The sequence below is a fragment of the Zeus faber genome (assembly GCF_960531495.2).
Source record: "Zeus faber genome assembly, chromosome: 7".
Classification (NCBI taxonomy): domain Eukaryota; kingdom Metazoa; phylum Chordata; class Actinopteri; order Zeiformes; family Zeidae; genus Zeus; species Zeus faber.
In genome coordinates, this window is record NC_137203.1 from 25,793,845 (window position 1) to 25,813,624 (window position 19,780).

Consider the following 19,780-nt stretch of genomic DNA (forward strand, 5'->3'; position numbering starts at 1 on the left):
TGAGTAGATTCCAAATTTGAAAAAGCAACTTGAGGCCTGAAATGGAGTTGAATTGTAAAGGTCACTATCGTAGTAAAATGTAACTGTCAATATGAACTTAATCAACCTTAAAATAAAATTCACATTAAATTTACTAGCATGGATTATCTTACTGCAGCAGAAAACAAATGAAAAGAAGTGGTTCCATGCAGAAAACAGAAAAATCAACTCTGCAAGTCAAAATCAGTCTTAGGTTCAGTCTTATGTTTACATTATGTCCCAGTCATTATTTTAAATTTGGACTTGTCTGAAGGCATGTCGAGTCCCGTGACCTAAGTCAAGATCTCTACAAAGAGGACACAGTAGGCAGAGGAGGGACAGAAACAAAAAGGACAGACAAGTGGATTGGGCAGGTTGAAACCCTGTGGGACCCCTCTGTCCTGTCCACAGGAGGATCAACCCAACAACGGTCAAAACATCTCAGTGGGAAATCAGCGAGAGGAACAATACACGTCAGATTATTTTTTTCCAACATTCAGATGGTAACGTGGACGCCGTGTGCGTTAAATTACCGTTGAGGTGAGGAGAGTGAGAGGAGTGAGGAGTGGTCACAGCGGGTGAGGTGAGTCAGCAAGGGAGGATGACAAAACTGACACGAGATCAGACACATGCATCACTGAGTTCCTGGTGAGACAGTGTGAGTGTGTGTGCATAAACATTTGTGGCTTTGCATGTGTGCGTGTGTGTGTGTGTGGTGTGTGTGTGTGGTGTGGTGTGGTGTGTCTCTGTGTCTTTGTAACTCTTTACCTGGACCAGGGGAGACAGAACCATCTGTATTTTGGACACAGCAGCCTATGTGTGCAATGAAACCCGATGGAATGGCCAGAACAGAGCAAATCGACAAAATGTGCCCAACACGCGGACATACATTGTGGCGTGATGAAAAAGCAACAAACGGGGGGGGGGGGAGAAGGAGAAGGAGAGAGAGAGAGAGAAAGACAGACAGAAATAGAGAGAGAAGAGGACAAAAGAGAGAGGACAATTAACAACTCAAAGAAGTGGAACCCAGAGCGGGTTTTATCCACAAGACACAGTTGTATCGTTACACAAATCACCTGCATGTTAAACTGAATTGAACAGCAGACAAATAAACAGTTAACCCTCCCAAAATCCCCTAAAATCCACCAACCCCCTTGTCCTGTAAATAAACACCACGTAGCATGTAGTGCCCCAGCAAAAATGTATTCTCCAACTCCGCCTGTGACATCTCGACAGTCCCAGTCAGCAGACATCCAGGATACAGATGCCGTCTAATAGCTCTGCATGCACAGACACACACCAAAACACACACACACACACACACACACACACACCAGACACCAGACACCAGACACTCTGGGATACTCACTGCGTCTGCCTCGGCCTTCTCCCGGGAGCAGCGCCCTCCCGCCACCACGGACTCCATGACGGCCACCCAGCGCTGTTTGTCCGGGAAGCTGGGAGCCATGAAGTAGAGGCTCTGACTTGGCCAGCAGGGCGAGTGTGAGTGGCACTCCAGCTTCAGCACGTAGGGCACGTCTAGGGTGACAAAGACTTTTATGATCCATCAAGCCTATGACTTCTGGCACGCCACCCCCACGCCAACCTGGCAACCCTGCTCGTGTTAACTTTCATTTTGACTGCATTGCTACTTGAACAAGCACAGGCACGTCCAAGAGAGCCACAACTAGAGCAGCTGTTGGAGAGCAACGACCAGAGCGTCGGCCTCCTCCGGCGGTGATGCTGCTCCATCTGCACCAGCTATGACTGATGGAGACCAACAGCCGTGGCTATATTTACAACAAATGTTTTCTTTCACGGAGTGAAAGATGCGTCGTACCGAATGACATGCTTCTTGTGCTTCCTGAAAAATATGGAAATATTGGCAACCAGAATAAAATCAGAGCAAAAAAAGTCTGGCTTTTTTTCTCAACAGCATTCACTTTTACTTTTGTACTTAAGTATATTTAATACCATATAATTACTTTTGATACTTACTTACTGTTAATATCAGCTACTTTAAGACTACTCAAATAGTTTTCTAATGAGTGACTTTCACTTTTACTAGAGTGTTTTTTTTGTAAGATATCTGTACATTTACTCGAGTGTGGCTTTCGAGTACTTCTTCCACCACTGTCAATACCAAAATCTACACCTACTGGAAAATGCCAAAATGGGTGGCGCTATCATTGCAAGAAGGCAAATTAAATGTACATTTTTGGGAATGCAGATTTTGATCAAGATCACTAAACAGCTGAGATCATACACAGCGCAGTTGTATATGTTTTTTTTCCTCACAAACATGTATCTTAATTTGACTTGAACTTTTAACACTACAGTTTGAATTCATCATTCAGAGGTATAAATCCCTGATGGATTTCTTTGCTATCAGATTCCAAGGGTGAGGGATTGGGGAAGACTGTTTTTAGGAAGGTAGTGTGAATGTTTCCTGTACCTGATTTAGCGGTGTTGGCTAGCTCAGTGGCTCCCACTGCCCCGTGCACAAGCACCTCTCCGTCGGATGAACAGAGGTCGAACTCCTCCAGCGGCTTCACCGTGTCTGAATCACACACACAGAACAACCGGAATATCAAAAATAGGCAAAAAACAAAACAATCAGTCCCTCAATTAATGTCTTTCATCCGTCAACCTTCTCTGGGCTCGATCTCGTAGAGGGACATTTTAGTGCCGTCCAGGATCATGTACTTCCTCTCCCAGCCCTGGCCTCGCTTCCCGTTCCTGTGAACAAGAAAAACGTGCCATGAACGCACCCATAACAGAGAGGAACATCACCAGTGTTTGCGGAAACCTGCAGAGTCAAGGACAGTCTGACTCCCAGACTGAGATCCGTGAAGTTTCCCCTCGGCAACCCACCTTGGCTGCTTCATCCAGCCCTCAAGGTGCATGTGTCCGCTGGCCTCCTTCAGCTGCTGGCCGGGGGAGCTGCCCTTGTCGCGACACAGGCCCTCCGACAGGTGCAGTGTGCAGTCGCCGGACACGCCGCACGTGGCTGGAAGGCAGGGGGAGCACTTTGGGTGGCACAAAGCGTGACATTCTGAAGGAGAGAAAGACGCTGTTAAGAGACGGATGACATCCGCTTGGCTTCTCGGACCACAAATACTGTAAACTTAAAAAGAAAAATTAGAGGAATTAAATCAAAAGAAAAAAAGCTAGGGTTAGGGAAAAAAAAGTTAAGGGTAATAAAATGAATGACATGAAAAGAAAGCTAGGGTTAGAGCTAGGGTTAGGGTTAGGATACACATTTCAAATGTTTGATTTACATCAAGAAAATAATCCTCACCAATCAGAAGAAAGCCTGCTCTAGGTCTCAGGTGTGGAACTTACCAAGACACGTGGCCGCCTGGCGTCCAAAGTGCACTGTGTCGAGGCACACGGTGCACTTGGCAGCTCGCATGTTGAGTCCCACCGTGAAGTGGTGCGGGGTGTTGTGCAGTGCCCTGTCCCTGTCGCGGTCCCGCTCCCTGTCCCTGTCCCTCTGACTGTCCTTCAGACGGCGGCTATACTCTGAGTAGATTCAGGGAAACACAGTGAGGGCAGGCAGCTCCGGCAGGGCCTGTGCCGACATGCATCTCGAACAGGCGCAATCCGTCAGTGTGAAAAAATTAAATAAAACAAACAAAGAAAAAAAAAACCTGTGGTGAATCATGGAGGATCAGCTATGGAGGTCAGGTTTAAAAAATATGAAAATCAATGAAATAACTTTGAGATGTTCAGTGAAGTTCATAAGAAGCAAGATTCTGAAAACCACGTAAAAAAATAAGTAATTCCATCAAACACTGGTGTTCAACCCAACCTTAAAGGTATCATCCCGTCAACAAATGTCAAATGTGCATGTGTAAAAACAAATAACAAAAAAGCTGGATTGGGGTGTCCTCCACAAAGACGCAGGCGTGGAGGACACTCTGTACTCAGAAACTCTGGGATAGGTCCCTTTTAATCCAATGATTCTATCAAAGTACCGTTTAAAGGATTAAGTATGAGGTTAACCAGAAAGCACAAACTTCCCTGATAACCCTCAAACGTCCTAAAGAGACGTTAATAACAACCCTCAAACTTTTTGTCTTTGTTCAGCCTTCAAACAGACTGGACAACGAGACTTTCATACGCCATGAAAAGGAATATAACCCAATATGGATGACCTAATTTCCTTATTTTCCCCCCAGGGATTAATAAAGTGTTATTTTATCTTACCTTCTTTCTTTTCCTTGTAAACCTGATGTGACAACTATGCCTGCCAAACGTTGCAACGTGGTTCTTAATAGTTCACAGTAGGTTAATGTATATATTATGTCACAAAATCTTGGCATAAGTAGTACCTTTTTGTTCCATTTCATTTTTTTGTCGTAACCTTTTCAAATTGTTAACAGAACAAATCAGGTGTGACTAACCTTTGCGTATAAAATTCTAAACTCAGCTTGGCTAAATGCAAATGTGCATTGGAAGCAATTGCATTTATCATTTCCCTCCGGTGCTTTATTCGGAGGGAAAATCTGACTGGATGTTACCTTTAAGGTGTGAGTCATGCAACCAAACAGATTGAACAGTGTTTTTTTAATTTTATTTTATGCACCTCTGAGTGTATCATCAACACATCCCTGTCAGTGTAATGTTGTGGGGGGGGGGGGCAGAGCGGGGATTTGCTAATCAGCTTTGGAGTGAAACCAAAATGAAAATGCAACCGCGTCAGATTTCTAAAGCCTCTGCACCGAGAAACAAGGAGCACCACCTGACTTGAGCACCGCGCACGATGTCTGGCGGGCGAACTCTCGAATCAGACGTTGGATCCGAGTGCAGAGCTTTCAAAATCTGGCCTTAAGTTGTGGCTACGGATGAGGCAAAAGAAGAAGGGGATAGCGGGCCAAACTGTAGATACAAGTTTGGACTTGAACTTACTTTCAAAAGTGACCCTCCTTCTTTCTGAAAGTTGTGTGAGAGAGAAAGGGTCATGAGTGCTGTACAACTGGCTGGTGTGTGTGTGTGTGTGTGTGTGTGTGTGTGTGTGTGTGTGTGTGTGTGTGTGTGTGTGTGTGTGTGTGTGTGTGTGTGTGTGTGTGTGTGTGTGTGTGTGTGTGTGTGTGTGTGTGTGTGTGTGTGTGTGTGTGTGTGTTTGTCTGCACATTTAAAATACATCTGCATGATTCCTTTTCTTTTACCAATAAGACAGAAAGCCACTCACCCTCGGGCGTGGCCATCTCCTTCCTGCGTCCTGAGTTGGAGGGTGCCAGGCTGCCAGGGCCCTGCTGGTGCTCGGGGGACTTCACCATGGCCGACATCATCATCTGCTGCCTCCCCGTGGCCGCCGTGGCTGGGTTCCCATGCTCTAGGGCCTTGTACTGGAGGGCTGGAGACGGATGGAGGCCTTGCATGAATGATCGTGGATTGGTCGACTGACAGACTTTGAAATAAATCCTGAATACATCCAAAAAGTGTACAGGTGATAGAAACAAAACAAAAAAACACTCCAACCTGAGCTTTGAGTTCATTACATTACAGTCAGAGAGAGAGACAGAGAAGTATACAAATTTAAATCTTTGATCATCATTTATATGTTTATATACTTTTAACATACTTTTTTACATTTTTTATTTATTTGAGGTTATCTTTACTTATCTGCATATACGTTTTTTAACAGAAACAATTATTTGAGGTATATATATATATATTTTCACTGAAACATTTACATTTTTCTGTTTTAGTTTAGGTTAAATTTTTCGCTTTTTGTTTCCATTTGCTTTGGCAAATGTTTGAATTGAATGAATTGAAACACAGAAGGACAGAACGATACAAGACGGAAAATAAGACAATGGATTGGTGTATATCCAAGCAGTGGAACTGAGCATTGTGTGGCGGTCACTTACAGCTGCTCTCACCTTCTTCTCTAAGCGAGCGCAGCTCCAGCCTCATCTTCTGCAGCGCGTCCTCCAGCTCCGAGCAGCGGCTGCGCTCCTTGTCCAGCGCTGCCTTCATGTCGCTGTACTGCAGGGGCACTGGCTGGACGGACGACACAGAGGGAACCGGACCCCCGCTCTGGGCCTGTGCCTGTGCCTGGGCGGCCATGGCTGCCAGCAGGTCCTCACGACGGCGGCCAAACAGACCCTAAGGCGCAGACAACACAGACAATATGAATGCTGATTATGAATGCTCGCTTTGGCAGAAATTGGTGTGTGTGATTTGATATGAAGCATCATACAAAACATCATCACCAACACCAACAGAATCATCACCAACCAAAAGGAAGCACTATTGACCTAACTCAAAGGAACTTATAAACAGTCTGGTGTTTCAAAATGAATTTCAAGGACTTTCAAGTACTTTTTTCAGCAATAATTTTCATTTTCAAGGACTTCACGTAAAACAAATACAATCAAATTTCAATGAGATCCATGCTGGATTAAATGTACAATTCCCTGGCACAATGTTGTAAAAGCGATCCTGGAAACTTTTTATTATGTCACGATTTGAAACACAAAACCAGGGAAGAAGATCACAGGTTTTCAATTATCACATTTTTTCAATAACTTTTCAAGCACTTCAAGACAAAGGGGGATATTTTCAAGGCATTTGAGTGCTTAAATTTCTAAGGATTAAATTCACCTGGTAAGAACACTGCATTAATGTGTGGGACAACACATTGCAATACAGCTTGAATTCCTTCATTGCCAGTAATAAAAACACAGCGCACTTAAATAACAACTGAACTATAAAATGACACAGGAGGATTCACAATGATTCCCTTTCAAAATGACACAACTCATCTTCAATCCCTTCAATCCCGAGCAGAATATTGACCGAGAAACTAGACTAGACTCGACATTCAGTTAGTTCAAGGAGAGTCGATGAATTAAACGGACGTGAAATTAATACACCTTCATAATAATGAATCTAATTTAAATGAATGACGCTGAACAAATATGGATTTAGAAATCCCCATATTATGTATGATGTCTGAAAAAGTTTTAGTCTAATATATCAATATATCAATGTGATGAATGCAAGATGAATTCTGAAACATGGGATTTTTAATATACAAGCAGATATCTCATTACACATCTACAGTATATTGAGTCACAATAATTCATTCTTCCGCATGTGTCCAACTGAGATTGTGTCAGGTCAATGTGACAGCAATCTCTCCGCTCGCCCACCTTCTTCTTCTTGGAGCCTCCGTGGTCGACACGGGCCTGCAGGAAGTCGATGAGCTTGGTCTGCTGCGTGATGGTCCCCTCCATCTTCACCTTCTCATGGGAGTAGACAGCCTGCAGGTGGAGCTAAGTGAACATTCACTAACGCCGTGAATGTCTCCTCATGTACTTTCATTCTCACACAGAAACAGAGACACAGAGCGGGAGAGAGCGACTAGGGAAGGAGGATCAGATAGAGAGGATACAAAGAGGAAAGAAGGGTACAAATGCAAGAGGGTATAGAGAGACAGTGCTTGTGTGTGCGTGCACGTGCACGTCTATTGGAGTGTACGTGTGTGTGCTGATTGAAAACCATTCTCTTCAATGTCTAAATTGATGATCCAAAACATTAGAAATTGAATTTAATATTTACACATTTTTATTGAGTGCCTTTTTTATAATTACTATTTGATTGCCTTCTATTAACGTAAAGCACTTTGACTTTATTATTATCGGTGTTGTTATTTTTACTCTGAAAATACTCTAGAAGCGAGAACCTTGGCTCCCTGTCTTCGGGTAAGTTTTTTCACATAGTGCATACGTGTCTAAATGTGTGTGTGTGTGTGTGTGTGTGTGTGTGTGTACCTGGATGTTCTCAAGCTGGTACTCCAGGTCGGTCCTCTCGGTCTTGAGTAGGTCGGTCTGGTCCAGGGCGTCCTGCAGCCCCTGGGTCAGGCGGAAGATGTGCGTCTTCTGAGCGTCCATCTGCTGCTGCAGCTTTCCCTGCTGTGACGGCGTAGCAAACATGTCAAAATCAGCATTTTTACTTGTGAGGTTGGTAAGATTGTGCATCTACCAAAGTTCACTCACACTCAGAGCCTGGTCAGAACATGCAGCAGGACATGGTCACTTGGTCAATTAACTCTTCACAGGTACTTATTTTGCTAAAATGTCATGTTACTTTGCTCTCTCTGTTTGCTGCTGAGAGCCATGCCTCCACCTAGAAATGTAATTCCTGGTGTTGACTACCAGAGGTGGAAAGAGTACTCGCAGTCCTTACTTAAACTTACTTAACTAGTTAACTACTTGACTGAGAGTGCTGCTACTACAGAGATAATCACTTGATTGTAAATATCAAGACAGTAAGTATTTTAGTTTACTTACTTTGACGATGGTAAGTTTAAGTCAAAGTAGTTTACTAAAATACTATTCAATAATTACCTATTGAGTTACTTTTTTCTCCCTGTGTATTTGGGGGAAGGCAATCCTTTTGATTTGGCATACTGTAGGACATCGGCAATAATAATAAAGTGATAAGTATAAAAAAATAACCTGAAAAAATGAATACTGAATAAACAATAAACATAAAAGTTAACTAAAACATAGAAACAGAACCTCTGTGTCAGCAATTCACATTCCGAACAAAAGTAGGAAATTGTGCAAGTTTGCATAAATATACTGTATATCAAATCTGTACTGTACATATATCCTATTTGTCAATAACAAAAAACAGTGAATTAATAATACATTTTTATTTTGTGCACTGCTTAACTGCAACTCACGCAGGCTTAATGTTGATTGGCTCTGGAAATAACTTATTTTAAAATGTTGAAGTTGGTTTACAGTCAGTCTCAGGTTGAAATATTTAGTCTGTAACTGCTAGCAAAATGTAAAATAGTGGACTAGAATACTTAGTAAAAGTTAAGTAAAAGTATAAATGCTGAATTTTTGTCACACTCAATAAAGTAACTTTACAGGTGAAGTTCTGTAATCAGGGCTGGCTCTAGCCATTTTGCCGCTCTAGGTGGGGTCGACAGAGAAAGTGCCCTTGTGGGCCCTTGTTTCATTCCTTAAAGAAATGGAGTCAAATAAAATAACCTACATGTAAAATAAAAACACACTGTTTTGGCATGCTGATTGTGCCTGAGTTGGCATCGTCGGAGTGCGGGCACCCTATCACTGCACGGCGCACCTTAGGCACCATCGGAGAGGAAGACAGATTTTGCAATTTTGCAAATTGCGCCCCGATCACTCCCTCTCTGCGCCCCGCTCGGGATGGCCCCCAAGCGGCCACCTATGTCACCTATAGAAAGAGCCAGCCCTGACTAGGCTTGGGCCGATATTTTGATAATATCGAATATTGCGACATTTGCCACCATATGCAATATTTTCACAATATAAAACTACCGCCCTCTCCATGTCCGCACCCCCCCCACCTCCATCCATCCATCCGTCCGTCCGTCCATCCATCCATACATCCATCCATCGGTCCATACATCCATCCGTCCTTGGGACATGGAGAGCAACGGACAGAGCAGCAGAGTGCACGGACAAACTCATTCATAGAATAAGTAAAATTGCTTCTTCTTTTTTATTCTAGGCATATATTTCCTCACTGGCGCTTGCTTGTTGCCCGTCACTGTTCGCATGGTGAACGGGGAGATCCTTTCCGCACGCACGTTACGTGAACCCGCATGCGCAACTTCCTAATTGGAGTGGCATAAAGCAATCTGTTTCTCCAAAGAAAACAAATACAGAGTGTTTTTATTGTAGATGTATTTTTATAGTGATTGAATATAACCTTTACGCAACTATGCGTAATGGGAACACTATCACTACACTGCGTAATGGGAATAATATCCTGTACAGGAACTCCTCACTTAATGACCTAGCTGTTTAACGACTGTTCGGACTTAGGACCAGCTCTCTGACCAGTCTGTATTGTACGCTGTGTACAACACCGCCACTGCATGTGCCTCAGTGTCAAGCATCTCATCGCACATCACCCTTTATACACTATATACACTATATACTGTATAATATATACACTATAAACACTATATACACTATATATACTATATAGACTGTATACATCTCATCTCATCACCGTTCTCAGTCTCAGTCTCGTTCCCGCAGTCTGTCAGTATTCACTACACTAGCATTCGCAAATGCCACGCCCCCTTACCTTGAAATAACACGGGTCCTCGCTTATCGACCAAACTGCTTAACAACCTGGTCCTAGGAATGGACCTCAGTCGTTAAGTGAGGAGTACCTGTATGCCAATATTTGAGCGGGACTACATTGCAATATAAAATTTTGGATATCGGCCGAGCACTGACTGTAATGAGAGTGTTTGTAACCAGTTACTTTCCACCTCAGCCGACACACACTCTGGTGTCCACTGGTCCAAGGTCACATCTCCAGCCTCCACCCGAAATCAGAAATCAGGCGTACTCCGTATGAGAAAAAGCACCTCGTCAATCAGCCGCTGTTTCAGCTCGCGCTCGCTCTCCAGCTTCTGCTGCAGACTACGGGCATTCATCTCCAGCATGGCGTGCTTCTTCTCCAGGTCGTTAAGCTGAAAGGTGAGGGGGCGCACAGAGGGGGAGGTCGAGCCATTTGAACGTTTGAATGACTGTGAGACCGTCCAGACCAGAAGGAGCTGAGTAGATTGGCACTCACTGTGTCTGAGAGGCTCTCGGCCTTGAGCTTCTGGTCTTTGAGGGCCTGCTGCAGCGCCAGAATCTCGGCCTTGTGCTCCTTCACCGCCTGCTCCACGGCCTGGCGGGATTCCGAGCTGCGCTGGTCTGCCCGGAGTCTGTGGAACCAGGATACGAACTTGCATTTATACATGTATTCATATATATATATGGCTTAAGGCCCAACTGGATAGCTTTCGTCCGTTGAGCTGGTCCCTCGGGTTGCGACACAAAAGGTGATTTTTCCAATTCCTGTACAAATTATAGATGGAAGCTGCCTCATGGAAAGATTTTCTAGCAAGTTCCTCTGCCTGTAGTAGCTGCAGGGTCTTTGCTTTGGAGGGTTTTCTACTGTAGTAACTTTGCTCCTAATATTTGTAATACGCAAAGCCCGTCACTTTCTGTTTTCCTGTACATTAAGAATCTGCAAGCCAAAAGTCTCATGTCTCATGATATGTTGACGCTTCTATTTGGACCTAGCAGGCCAATTTCAATACTAATACCAATTAGAAATTCATGTTTTAACACAAAGAAATCAATACTCATAGCTTTAAGTAATTTAAGCAATTTCCCCCTGGGATTAAGTAATTTCCCCCTGGGATTATTAAAGTATTTCTGATTCTGATTCTGATTCTGATTTAAGATGAGGCAAAGTACCTTCATAATCATTCTGTAAATAACATGTTTCATTTCAATAATGTCCACCATTATTACACATCACACAGTCACACAGTGTGTGTGTGTGTGTGTGTGTGGTCATCACCTGTTCTGCTTCTCAGTATCCAGTAGCCGCTGCACCTCCCTGGTCCTCCTCTCCGCCTGGTTCTTCTCGTCCTCCAGCGCCGCTCGCCAGGCCTCCCACTGCCTCTCCTTCTCCAGTAGTTCGTCGTTCAGCGTCTCCAGCTCCAGAACCTGCTCCTCCAGCATGGTGCACGTGGTCTTCAGCGTCTCAATGTTCTGCCGCATGCACACACACACACACACACACACACACACACACACACACACACACACACACACACACACACACACACACACACACACACACACACACACACACACACACACACACACACACACACACACACACACACACACACACCGCAGAAGGGGAATGGAGAACATTTAAAGGGGATGGACTACAACATTTTTGGAGCTGCGCGCTCTCCGGGTTTAATCTCCAAATACATTTTTTATGAATTAAGAAAACGTTGCCGACTGCAAATAGTTTTATAAATAGTCTCAAAACTTATAAATTACTTCAAATAAACACAATATGTTTCCCACCGCCAAAAAAGTAATTTCCAAGGCTGTGTTAATGAATTGTTTATCATTATATATTATGTATTATTTTTTATTTAAATTGTAGGTTCTCAAATATTTCAAAGTTGCAAACGCTTTCCAAGGCACTTTTTTCGGCACACCCTTCACACGCAAAATGCGATCCCCAATGTGCCAAATTTGCGAAAATAGCAATTTCATCCTCCTGTTTGTGCAAGGTGCAGCGGTGAATAAACAAAAAGATTTAAGTCTAATCCCCTTTAAGCCCTCTGTGTTCAGTTTGATATTTTGCTGAGATTCTGATTATTACAGAAAATAAAGATGTCTCGCCCAGAGAGGCTGCAGTGAAGGGGAGTGTTCTGAAAACATTATTATTTTTATTATTATTTTAATGATACATTTGTATGCAAGAGAGGCTTAGTCAGAGGTGTTACATGAAGATCTCTATGTGGATGGATTGCAGCTTGGATTGCACCCCCCTACTGTCTTAAAACACACACACACACACACACACACACATACACACACACACACCCCACCACTTCGGACCGAGCATTCTGGGAGACAGATATAGCCGGTATGCCGAAAACAACGCCGCGGCTCTCTGAAGTCCACGCACTTCCACTGCCGACACGACCCTGGGAGTGATGGGGATGACACATCCCTCCCACACACCTCCCTCCGTTTCTTTGTCTATGACTTCCACATGCTGGGTTACACAACCGCCATGGACAGAGAGAGAGAGACAGAGAGAGAGAGAGATAGAGAGAGGACACTGCTCAACACCCACACACTCCTTCCTCCCACGGGGGCAGTGCACGCATCACGTAGCCCCCCCACCACTCTCTCTCATTATTTATATACAGTATATATATATATATATATATATATATATCTCCAGCTAAACATAACAGGGAAATATTCCGAGGGGTTTCTGCCGCCTAATTTACGCTTAATACTGTCACAGCTCAGGTTGGCTGTCTGTGGGCCAGCGAAGTCATTTTCAGCAGAGATGTGGCACATGTTGTGTGTCTGTGTGAGTGTGTGCGAGCATGTGAATGTGTTTGTGTGTGTGTGTGTGTGTGTGTGTGTGTGTGTGTGTGTGTGTGTGTGTGTGTGTGTGTGTGCGCGCATATGTGCATGTGCGCATGCGCGCGTGTGGTTTATGTTTGTGTCTACGTCTTTTTGAGGAGATGAGTGGGTGCGGTGGGAGCTGCAGGCTGAACTAAAGAATATGGAAGACAAAAAATGGAGAAAATTATTCAGCGCCAACACCAATTTCGTTGTTTAGGGAGAATCTCTGCTCATCGGTCACCCTACCGAGGTAGAGCCTGGTGAGAAGCTGCAATAAAATATAATTAGAGAACTGATGTGGGATATCTCCGGGAGAGAAGACCCCTAACTTCCAGTGACGAAGTGCAAGACAAGAAAAAATACCCCCTCTGCCCCCCCAAAAATAACCCTGAACACGTCTGACAGAGAAGCCACCAGGAGGGCAAAGGAAGAGGAGGGACAGACAGATGGAAGGACACCTGCTTCTGATTGTTGAGGTGCATCTCGCGGTCGGCCACCTCGCGGCGTAGGCGGTCCACGTCCTGGCTGAGGTGCAGGCGGTCCTCACTCTCATCGGTGGCCTCATCCAGCTGCTTAGACAGGTAGAAGTTCTGCCGGTTCAGCTCGGCGTTCTCCTGAGTCAGTGTAGTCAGCTGCTCCTCCAAGTCTGTTATAACCTGCAACGGGTGAGGACTAAAGCTGTAATTATTTTACATTAAAAAAAATCAAATCCCCTCGGCCATGAGGTTTAGAGAGATTTTTAGATCATTAAAAATAAGTATCTGGACTTGGTCCGTGCACCGTTGGCCTCGACCTCGCCCTGTAATGCTCAAATACTTTTTAACCGCGCAACATGGTTATGCAGCAGTCGTAGAGCTGCTTTCATATATGCAATGCTTAGTCAGTTCGAATGGAAGCCTGGTGCTTTTACCCCCTTGGTGCTGGTTGTTTGGGCAGGTGTGAACGCAGTAATCACACTTGGGTGTGGACCAAAACAAGGTGGTCTTGGGGCGCTTTCAAGCGAACCCGAGTGCGGTTCGACTGTGGTGAAAACACAATTCCACCCTGATCCCAATCAATTGCTAGCCTGGGAACCAGACGAATCTGAGAGCTCATGTTTTATTTGCTCTGGAGAATATGTCTGGCCGTCCAACCATTCAAACAGATTTCCACCCGACCTTGCCAGGGTAGGGCCATTCACAACCGTTTAGCTAATATGGGGCGGGTTTGATAAGATGACAATGCAGAGGAGGGACGTTGAAGCACCTTACCAAGATGACTGCTGCTGATATGGAACGGTCTGTTGAATCTGCTATGTGACAGTATTAAACACACTGGACCGTATATTTTCTCTAAAAGAAGAACAAACAGCTGCACTTAAAGTTTTTGTTGATAAGAAAGATGTTTTTGCCGTACTTCTGACAGGATTTGGTAAAAGTTAAATTTTACCAACAGGTAACACGACTTTTCCACTGGTCGCCATTGTGCTCGCCTTCAGCGCTATGTCACACGTTTCGTTGCTCTGATTGATTGTAGGTCTATCTAGGTCTATATTGCGCCCGTTGATAACACCCTTGGAAAGAGAAAATTAACGGAGAGGCTCCAGGCTAATATGTATTTGTAAACTGGTCTGGCCATGTCAGGCTACCCAATTGCAGGAAGTGAACCAAACACACTATGTGTTATGGACTGCAGGCGGGCATTTGTTTACACGCAAGCTGGCCACGTTCGTACTGAGCAGTAACGTTATCTTCCCAAACATGTTTGGTAGGCAGCACCAGCTCTATGGTCTCGGTGCTCGGTTGATTTCCGGAATTTCTACACTCGCTTGCTAAAGGTCTGTTTATATTTTCGCAGCTATATTTCTGACCAATTAATGAAAGTCTTTTGCAAAATGTTATTTTTAATTTTTTTTGGGCAGTGTGAAACCGAATCAGACAAAACAGAAAACAAACCAGACATATCAATTTCACTCAGATTCAGACTAAGCAAACGACCAATAAGTGAGAAAGCATCGCCTGAGAATCTCTTTTAGTGTGAAATATTAACTCCACATTAATGCTAATGAAGACAGGGCTTCAAATTGTGATAAATATATAATCAACCCAATCCCCCCAATCCCCCAACTCCCCCGTGCACCAACAAAAAAATATATAACCCCGTTACATCATTGCACAGAGTGGATATCGAGGCTGGTGATATAACACGTTTATGATTCTGTCTAACATTGTCTTGGCTACTTGTGCCGCCCCGATAGATGCTCAAGACTTCTTTGAGGGCGAAGCGAGAAGCGGGCTAATCAATTCAGCGGCTCCTTTATTCCCCTCCTAATCAGCCAGGACCCGGGACGAGTATGCGCGCTGTATGGAAATGAGGCAGAGAGAGAAGGAGTGGGGGGTGCTCTCGAGAGCCCCCTGATTCCCAGGCTCTCGTGGGAACCTGTGCACCATGCAGAACTACAAGGCGCTGGCGGGAGAAAGGTGGGGTTTTTAAAGGGGACCTACAGTATTATGCTTCTCCTTATTTTCTGTCATATATATAGTATAATGTTACAATGTCGGATGTTCATATTAGACGGGACCAAAGTGTCAAATAATGAGGTAAGCTTATAAAGTAAGTAGTAAAGAAAAGTAAAGTAAGTAATCGCTGTCAGCAAAACACTCAGGCTTCAGAACACTCGGTTTTCAAAGGTTTTTTCTACTTTCGGCATGAACTGACGTCAGCTCATCACGGATTTCTTTATATGGTCATCTGTTCCATCGGACCCGCTGTGCCTTTCTCCAAACAAAACCAATGTTTTTATTGTAGATATATTAATTTATTTTATTTTATTTTATTTCCCATCTATCGCGTCCGATAGTCCGGGTGGGTCGTAGTGCTGTCAAGCTTGGAACGACTAAAGTCCTAACTAACTTTTAAATTAGGCCTTGTAAATCTAATATGAGAGAAGATTAAGCAACTGAATTGCTTATTTCTCACCTCAAATTTGTTCAGAAACAGCTTTTAGTATACTAATAAGGTGAAATCAATGAAAGTTTGCAGAGTAAATAAAACAGAACCCGAAGTAAAGCTCAAACCCCAATGGCTCAAAGAACCCAGAACTTGTGCTCAAACCCCATTTGGCTCAGAACTAGGGTCTTGGCTGCTCATTTCAAATTAAATCTACACACACAGAAACAGCCCATTTTGGAACACTATGGTATAGAGGCGTGTGGTATTTTCAGCAAAAAAATGTTTTGGGGACCTCAGAGACCTATATTAAAATGTGTAAAAACAAGCAAAATAGGTCCCCTTTAAGTAGGTAAATTAGCTGCCTCTTTTCTGAACAGAGCCCAGGGGCAAGGATATGACAGCAGGAATGAAACACTCAAAAATAAGGGGCGAGGGGTTGTTGCAGCGGGAATCTGGCAGGTGGCAGCTTGCCAGATCTCAGCCGCGTTCATCCTTGTTGATCATTCCAGTGCACAAAGCCACTCGCGAAAAAGCCACCTTTTTCCGTGCAACTTGCAGAAACTAAGGGCCTTTTCACCTCTGGATAAATCCACAGGTTGAATGGGCGAGTGAGTCAGACCCATGATGCGTTCAACTTGACACATTAACAGTGCCGCTTCTTCTTGGTAATAGACTGAAAGAGGGTGTGAATCCAGTTGAAAGCAACGATCCATGGTTGACATTCACTGGAAGCACCGATAGCTTTAAGAGGGGTTGTGATGCATTATTATTAAAGTATTATTTGACTAAAGAGCCTGAAGTCCAATGACACCCTCACCTGTGGCTGTCTCCATGATCATCATGTTAAAATGACCCTTTTTCCTGCCTGTGGTAGATTAGTGCCACAACTGGTTAATGGTAGCAATAATGTGTTTTTTTGGGAGGGGATTTTAGGCAAACAGAACAAACAGCTCCACGCATGAAAACAGAGTGGCTTTAAAAGCTAGGTTTGCTGCTGAACTTTTGCCGCGATTGCCTAAGCAACGGCCAGCGCAAGCTATGGAGGATGCATTCTAAACAGCTTGTGAGTGGGCGGCTCTCGAAAAGTAGGGCAAAGGCATAGAGGAGTCCATTATGTATTAACCACAGTGGTCTCGGTGTTTAGCCAAACTATATCGTTTGGAAGGGTTCTCAAATCGTTCAACTTGTAAACTTTGCCAAAAAACAGACATGGAAAATTGTAGCTAGAGGTATCAATTTTCCCATGACAAGAACCACAAAGAAAAAACAAAATTTGGATTAAAGAAGTGTGTATGTTTTTTTTTTTAAGTCAAAGGGGTGTCATTTAAGGAGTTCCGAAAGTAGAAATGATTTTTTTAAGTGAGGACAAGCTGATGGTCAACTCAGGGAGAATAGAAGGAATGGAAATAGTGGAATAATAATAGTGGAATTGAACTGTGGAACAGATCAAAAAGCCGTGGTAGAAGAGAGGAGCCTACCGCACAGCTGTCTCTCAAGGCATCAAACTTGCGTTGTATCTCGTCCCGGTGGGCCTGCGGAGATAAGTCGACAGACGGAGGGACAGATTTTAACTGCTGTACGTTGCATAACTCCACATAGCACACATATACAAAGAGTGTCTCACTTCTCTCTTTCTCTCTCTCACTCTCTCCCTCTCTCTCTCTCTCTCTCTGTCTCTCTCTCTCTCTCTCTCTCTCTCACTCTCAGCACGGTGATCTCCTCCTCAGCCTCGGCCGTGGTCTCCTCCAGCTCCGTCTTGGCCTGCTGCAGCTGGCCCTCCAGGGCATGGCGCGCCACTTGCAGCCCGCTGATCTGGGACTCGCGTTCCTGCAGCGACAGGGTCAGCTCGCTCACCTGCCGTTTGATCTCCAGCTTCTGCTCCTCGTGCTGCAGGCCGATCTGCGGAGCGAGGGAGAGAGAGTAGAGGGAGAGAGAGAGGGATGGACAGAAAGAGGTCAGCAAGGAGTCGGGAAGGAGAGATGCTGACATGGCAGCAACACCCCAGCCCTCCACAGGGATTTTACACCTGACATTACACCTGACATTTCACCCGGTCTGACCCTGCCTCTGTTGAGCGTCTGTTTTCAAGTGTTTCATTGTGGGGGGGGTGGGGGGGTTTTGGTTTAGAGAATCTAGTCTGTTTTTTTTCTTATCCACACTGTGCTTCCCCCACACCCAGCTCTGGCTGTTTACGCCCAAGCGGCCTTCAACTGGCCTCACTGACCACTGAGCTGGGCAAGGGACTGCTCAGTGGTCAGTGAGGCCAGGACTGCGCTCACAAGCAGTTGTTGAATCATCAAGCATCATTTGCATGCTTGATGATTCAAGCATCCAAACTACTATGTCTTGTAGTAGTTTCTCAGCCAGGTACAATGAGACTTCAGCCACCCCCCTCCACCTTCTCCACCTTGCCCTGTCCTGACGTCATGTTCCTCACCTCCCTAAGCCTGCTCTCCAGCTCCATCACGCGGCTCTTGTTGCTCTGCTCCTGCTGGCTCAGCTTCTCCATGTGCTCCTCCAGCTTGGCGTTCTGCGCCTCCAGCTTACCAGCCTGCGACTCCAGATAGAACTTCTGTTGGCGCAGCTCTGAGATCATTTCCTCCTGGGCTTTCCTGCCCAGAGACACACAGCACACATGCACTCACAAATATACGGGCACACACCACAACTTTGGTAAAAGGTCCTAGAAACTTTGATAATGTTTTGTAATCTGTTTGTATAGACTAATATCATAATTTCTAATGAACTTCTATTTCTTTCCCATATAATTTGCAGAATCCAAATGTTATATGTGTGCTAGACCGATAGAGAGATAGATCTTACATGTTTTTCTGGGTGTAGATACTGCTGTTGGCTGCCAGTTTGTTAGCTTCAGACAGCTCAGAGATCCTTTGCTCCAAACTGTTCATCTTGGAGTCCATTGCATTAATGGTCTGGATGGGAACGGTACGGAGAGGAAATCTTGTTTTCAAATTAGCCATTACGTAAAGGCCTTGCTTTACATCCTCCCAATTTAGAGCAAGGCTATTGCAATTTATTATTATTTTGGTGTTGCACAGAAACCCACGGCAACAGATGATTCCAAATATGAAATTTGTGTCAGTGTAATGAATGCGAAAAATATAGGCCGGACACGTAAGAATGTCCCCACAGTGTTGTCCAGAACTCACCGCCTTCTGTTCGCTGATGATGCTGCACTTCTCGCGCACCTCCTCCTCATACTTGCTCTGACTGGACTCCAGCATCTCCTTGTCAGCCATGTCCGCCTTCATCTGGGACTCCAGCACCTGTTCAGCAGCCACACAGAGCCACGCAACCCCAGATCCGGGACCGGGATATCGCACATGAGACAACAAAGCTCTCCTATGCAAATTACTCACCCACAGAAGAACAAATCTTGCCAAGCATCAACATCCCATAGGGTTCAAGGAGCAATCCCAAAATGGACTGGGATTCGACACACTCTGCTTATTTTGGTTTGTTATGTAACGTGGGTGCGTGTGTGTGTGTGTGTGTGTGTGTGTGTGTGTGTGTGTGTGTGTGTGTGTGTTTGTGAGGGTGTGTGATTCTATAGCGGACCTTGATCTTATCCTCATACAGCTTCTCCTTCTGCTCCAGATGCATCTCCATGCGCTGGGCCGTGGCTTGCGTCTCTCTCAGGTTCTCCTCCAGCTCCTACACAAACACATATGCATGGCTAGATGTGGAAAGAGTACTGAAAAAGTGTACCCAAGTAATAATTTGTAATTACAAGAACAATTTATAACTCAGGTATGAGTAAAAAGCAGTATAATCAAGACCTATGTAACTGTTATATACTTAATAAAACCCAAATCACACAATGGTGAGGTTAT

At 44.5% G+C, this 19,780-nt stretch overlaps 1 protein-coding gene across 1 annotated transcript in view; it reads right to left on the bottom strand.

Annotated features, from left to right (window-relative positions):
* citb (citron rho-interacting serine/threonine kinase b) overlaps positions 1 to 19,780 on the bottom strand; it is a gene marked incomplete at both ends in the record, with an annotated part of 37,068 nt that overhangs the window by 8,048 nt on the left and 9,240 nt on the right. The window contains 21 exons of the mRNA XM_080004302.1: positions 787 to 831; positions 1,388 to 1,557; positions 2,474 to 2,578; positions 2,669 to 2,757; positions 2,893 to 3,073; positions 3,364 to 3,543; positions 4,933 to 4,956; positions 5,216 to 5,380; positions 5,910 to 6,135; positions 7,185 to 7,295; positions 7,806 to 7,946; positions 10,415 to 10,519; positions 10,624 to 10,759; positions 11,404 to 11,597; positions 13,454 to 13,651; positions 17,405 to 17,458; positions 17,628 to 17,825; positions 18,364 to 18,538; positions 18,750 to 18,859; positions 19,097 to 19,213; positions 19,506 to 19,601. Of these exons, the coding sequence (XP_079860428.1) occupies positions 787 to 831; positions 1,388 to 1,557; positions 2,474 to 2,578; positions 2,669 to 2,757; positions 2,893 to 3,073; positions 3,364 to 3,543; positions 4,933 to 4,956; positions 5,216 to 5,380; positions 5,910 to 6,135; positions 7,185 to 7,295; positions 7,806 to 7,946; positions 10,415 to 10,519; positions 10,624 to 10,759; positions 11,404 to 11,597; positions 13,454 to 13,651; positions 17,405 to 17,458; positions 17,628 to 17,825; positions 18,364 to 18,538; positions 18,750 to 18,859; positions 19,097 to 19,213; positions 19,506 to 19,601 (2,820 nt within the window). The remainder of the gene's footprint in view (positions 1 to 786; positions 832 to 1,387; positions 1,558 to 2,473; positions 2,579 to 2,668; positions 2,758 to 2,892; positions 3,074 to 3,363; positions 3,544 to 4,932; positions 4,957 to 5,215; positions 5,381 to 5,909; positions 6,136 to 7,184; positions 7,296 to 7,805; positions 7,947 to 10,414; positions 10,520 to 10,623; positions 10,760 to 11,403; positions 11,598 to 13,453; positions 13,652 to 17,404; positions 17,459 to 17,627; positions 17,826 to 18,363; positions 18,539 to 18,749; positions 18,860 to 19,096; positions 19,214 to 19,505; positions 19,602 to 19,780) is intronic.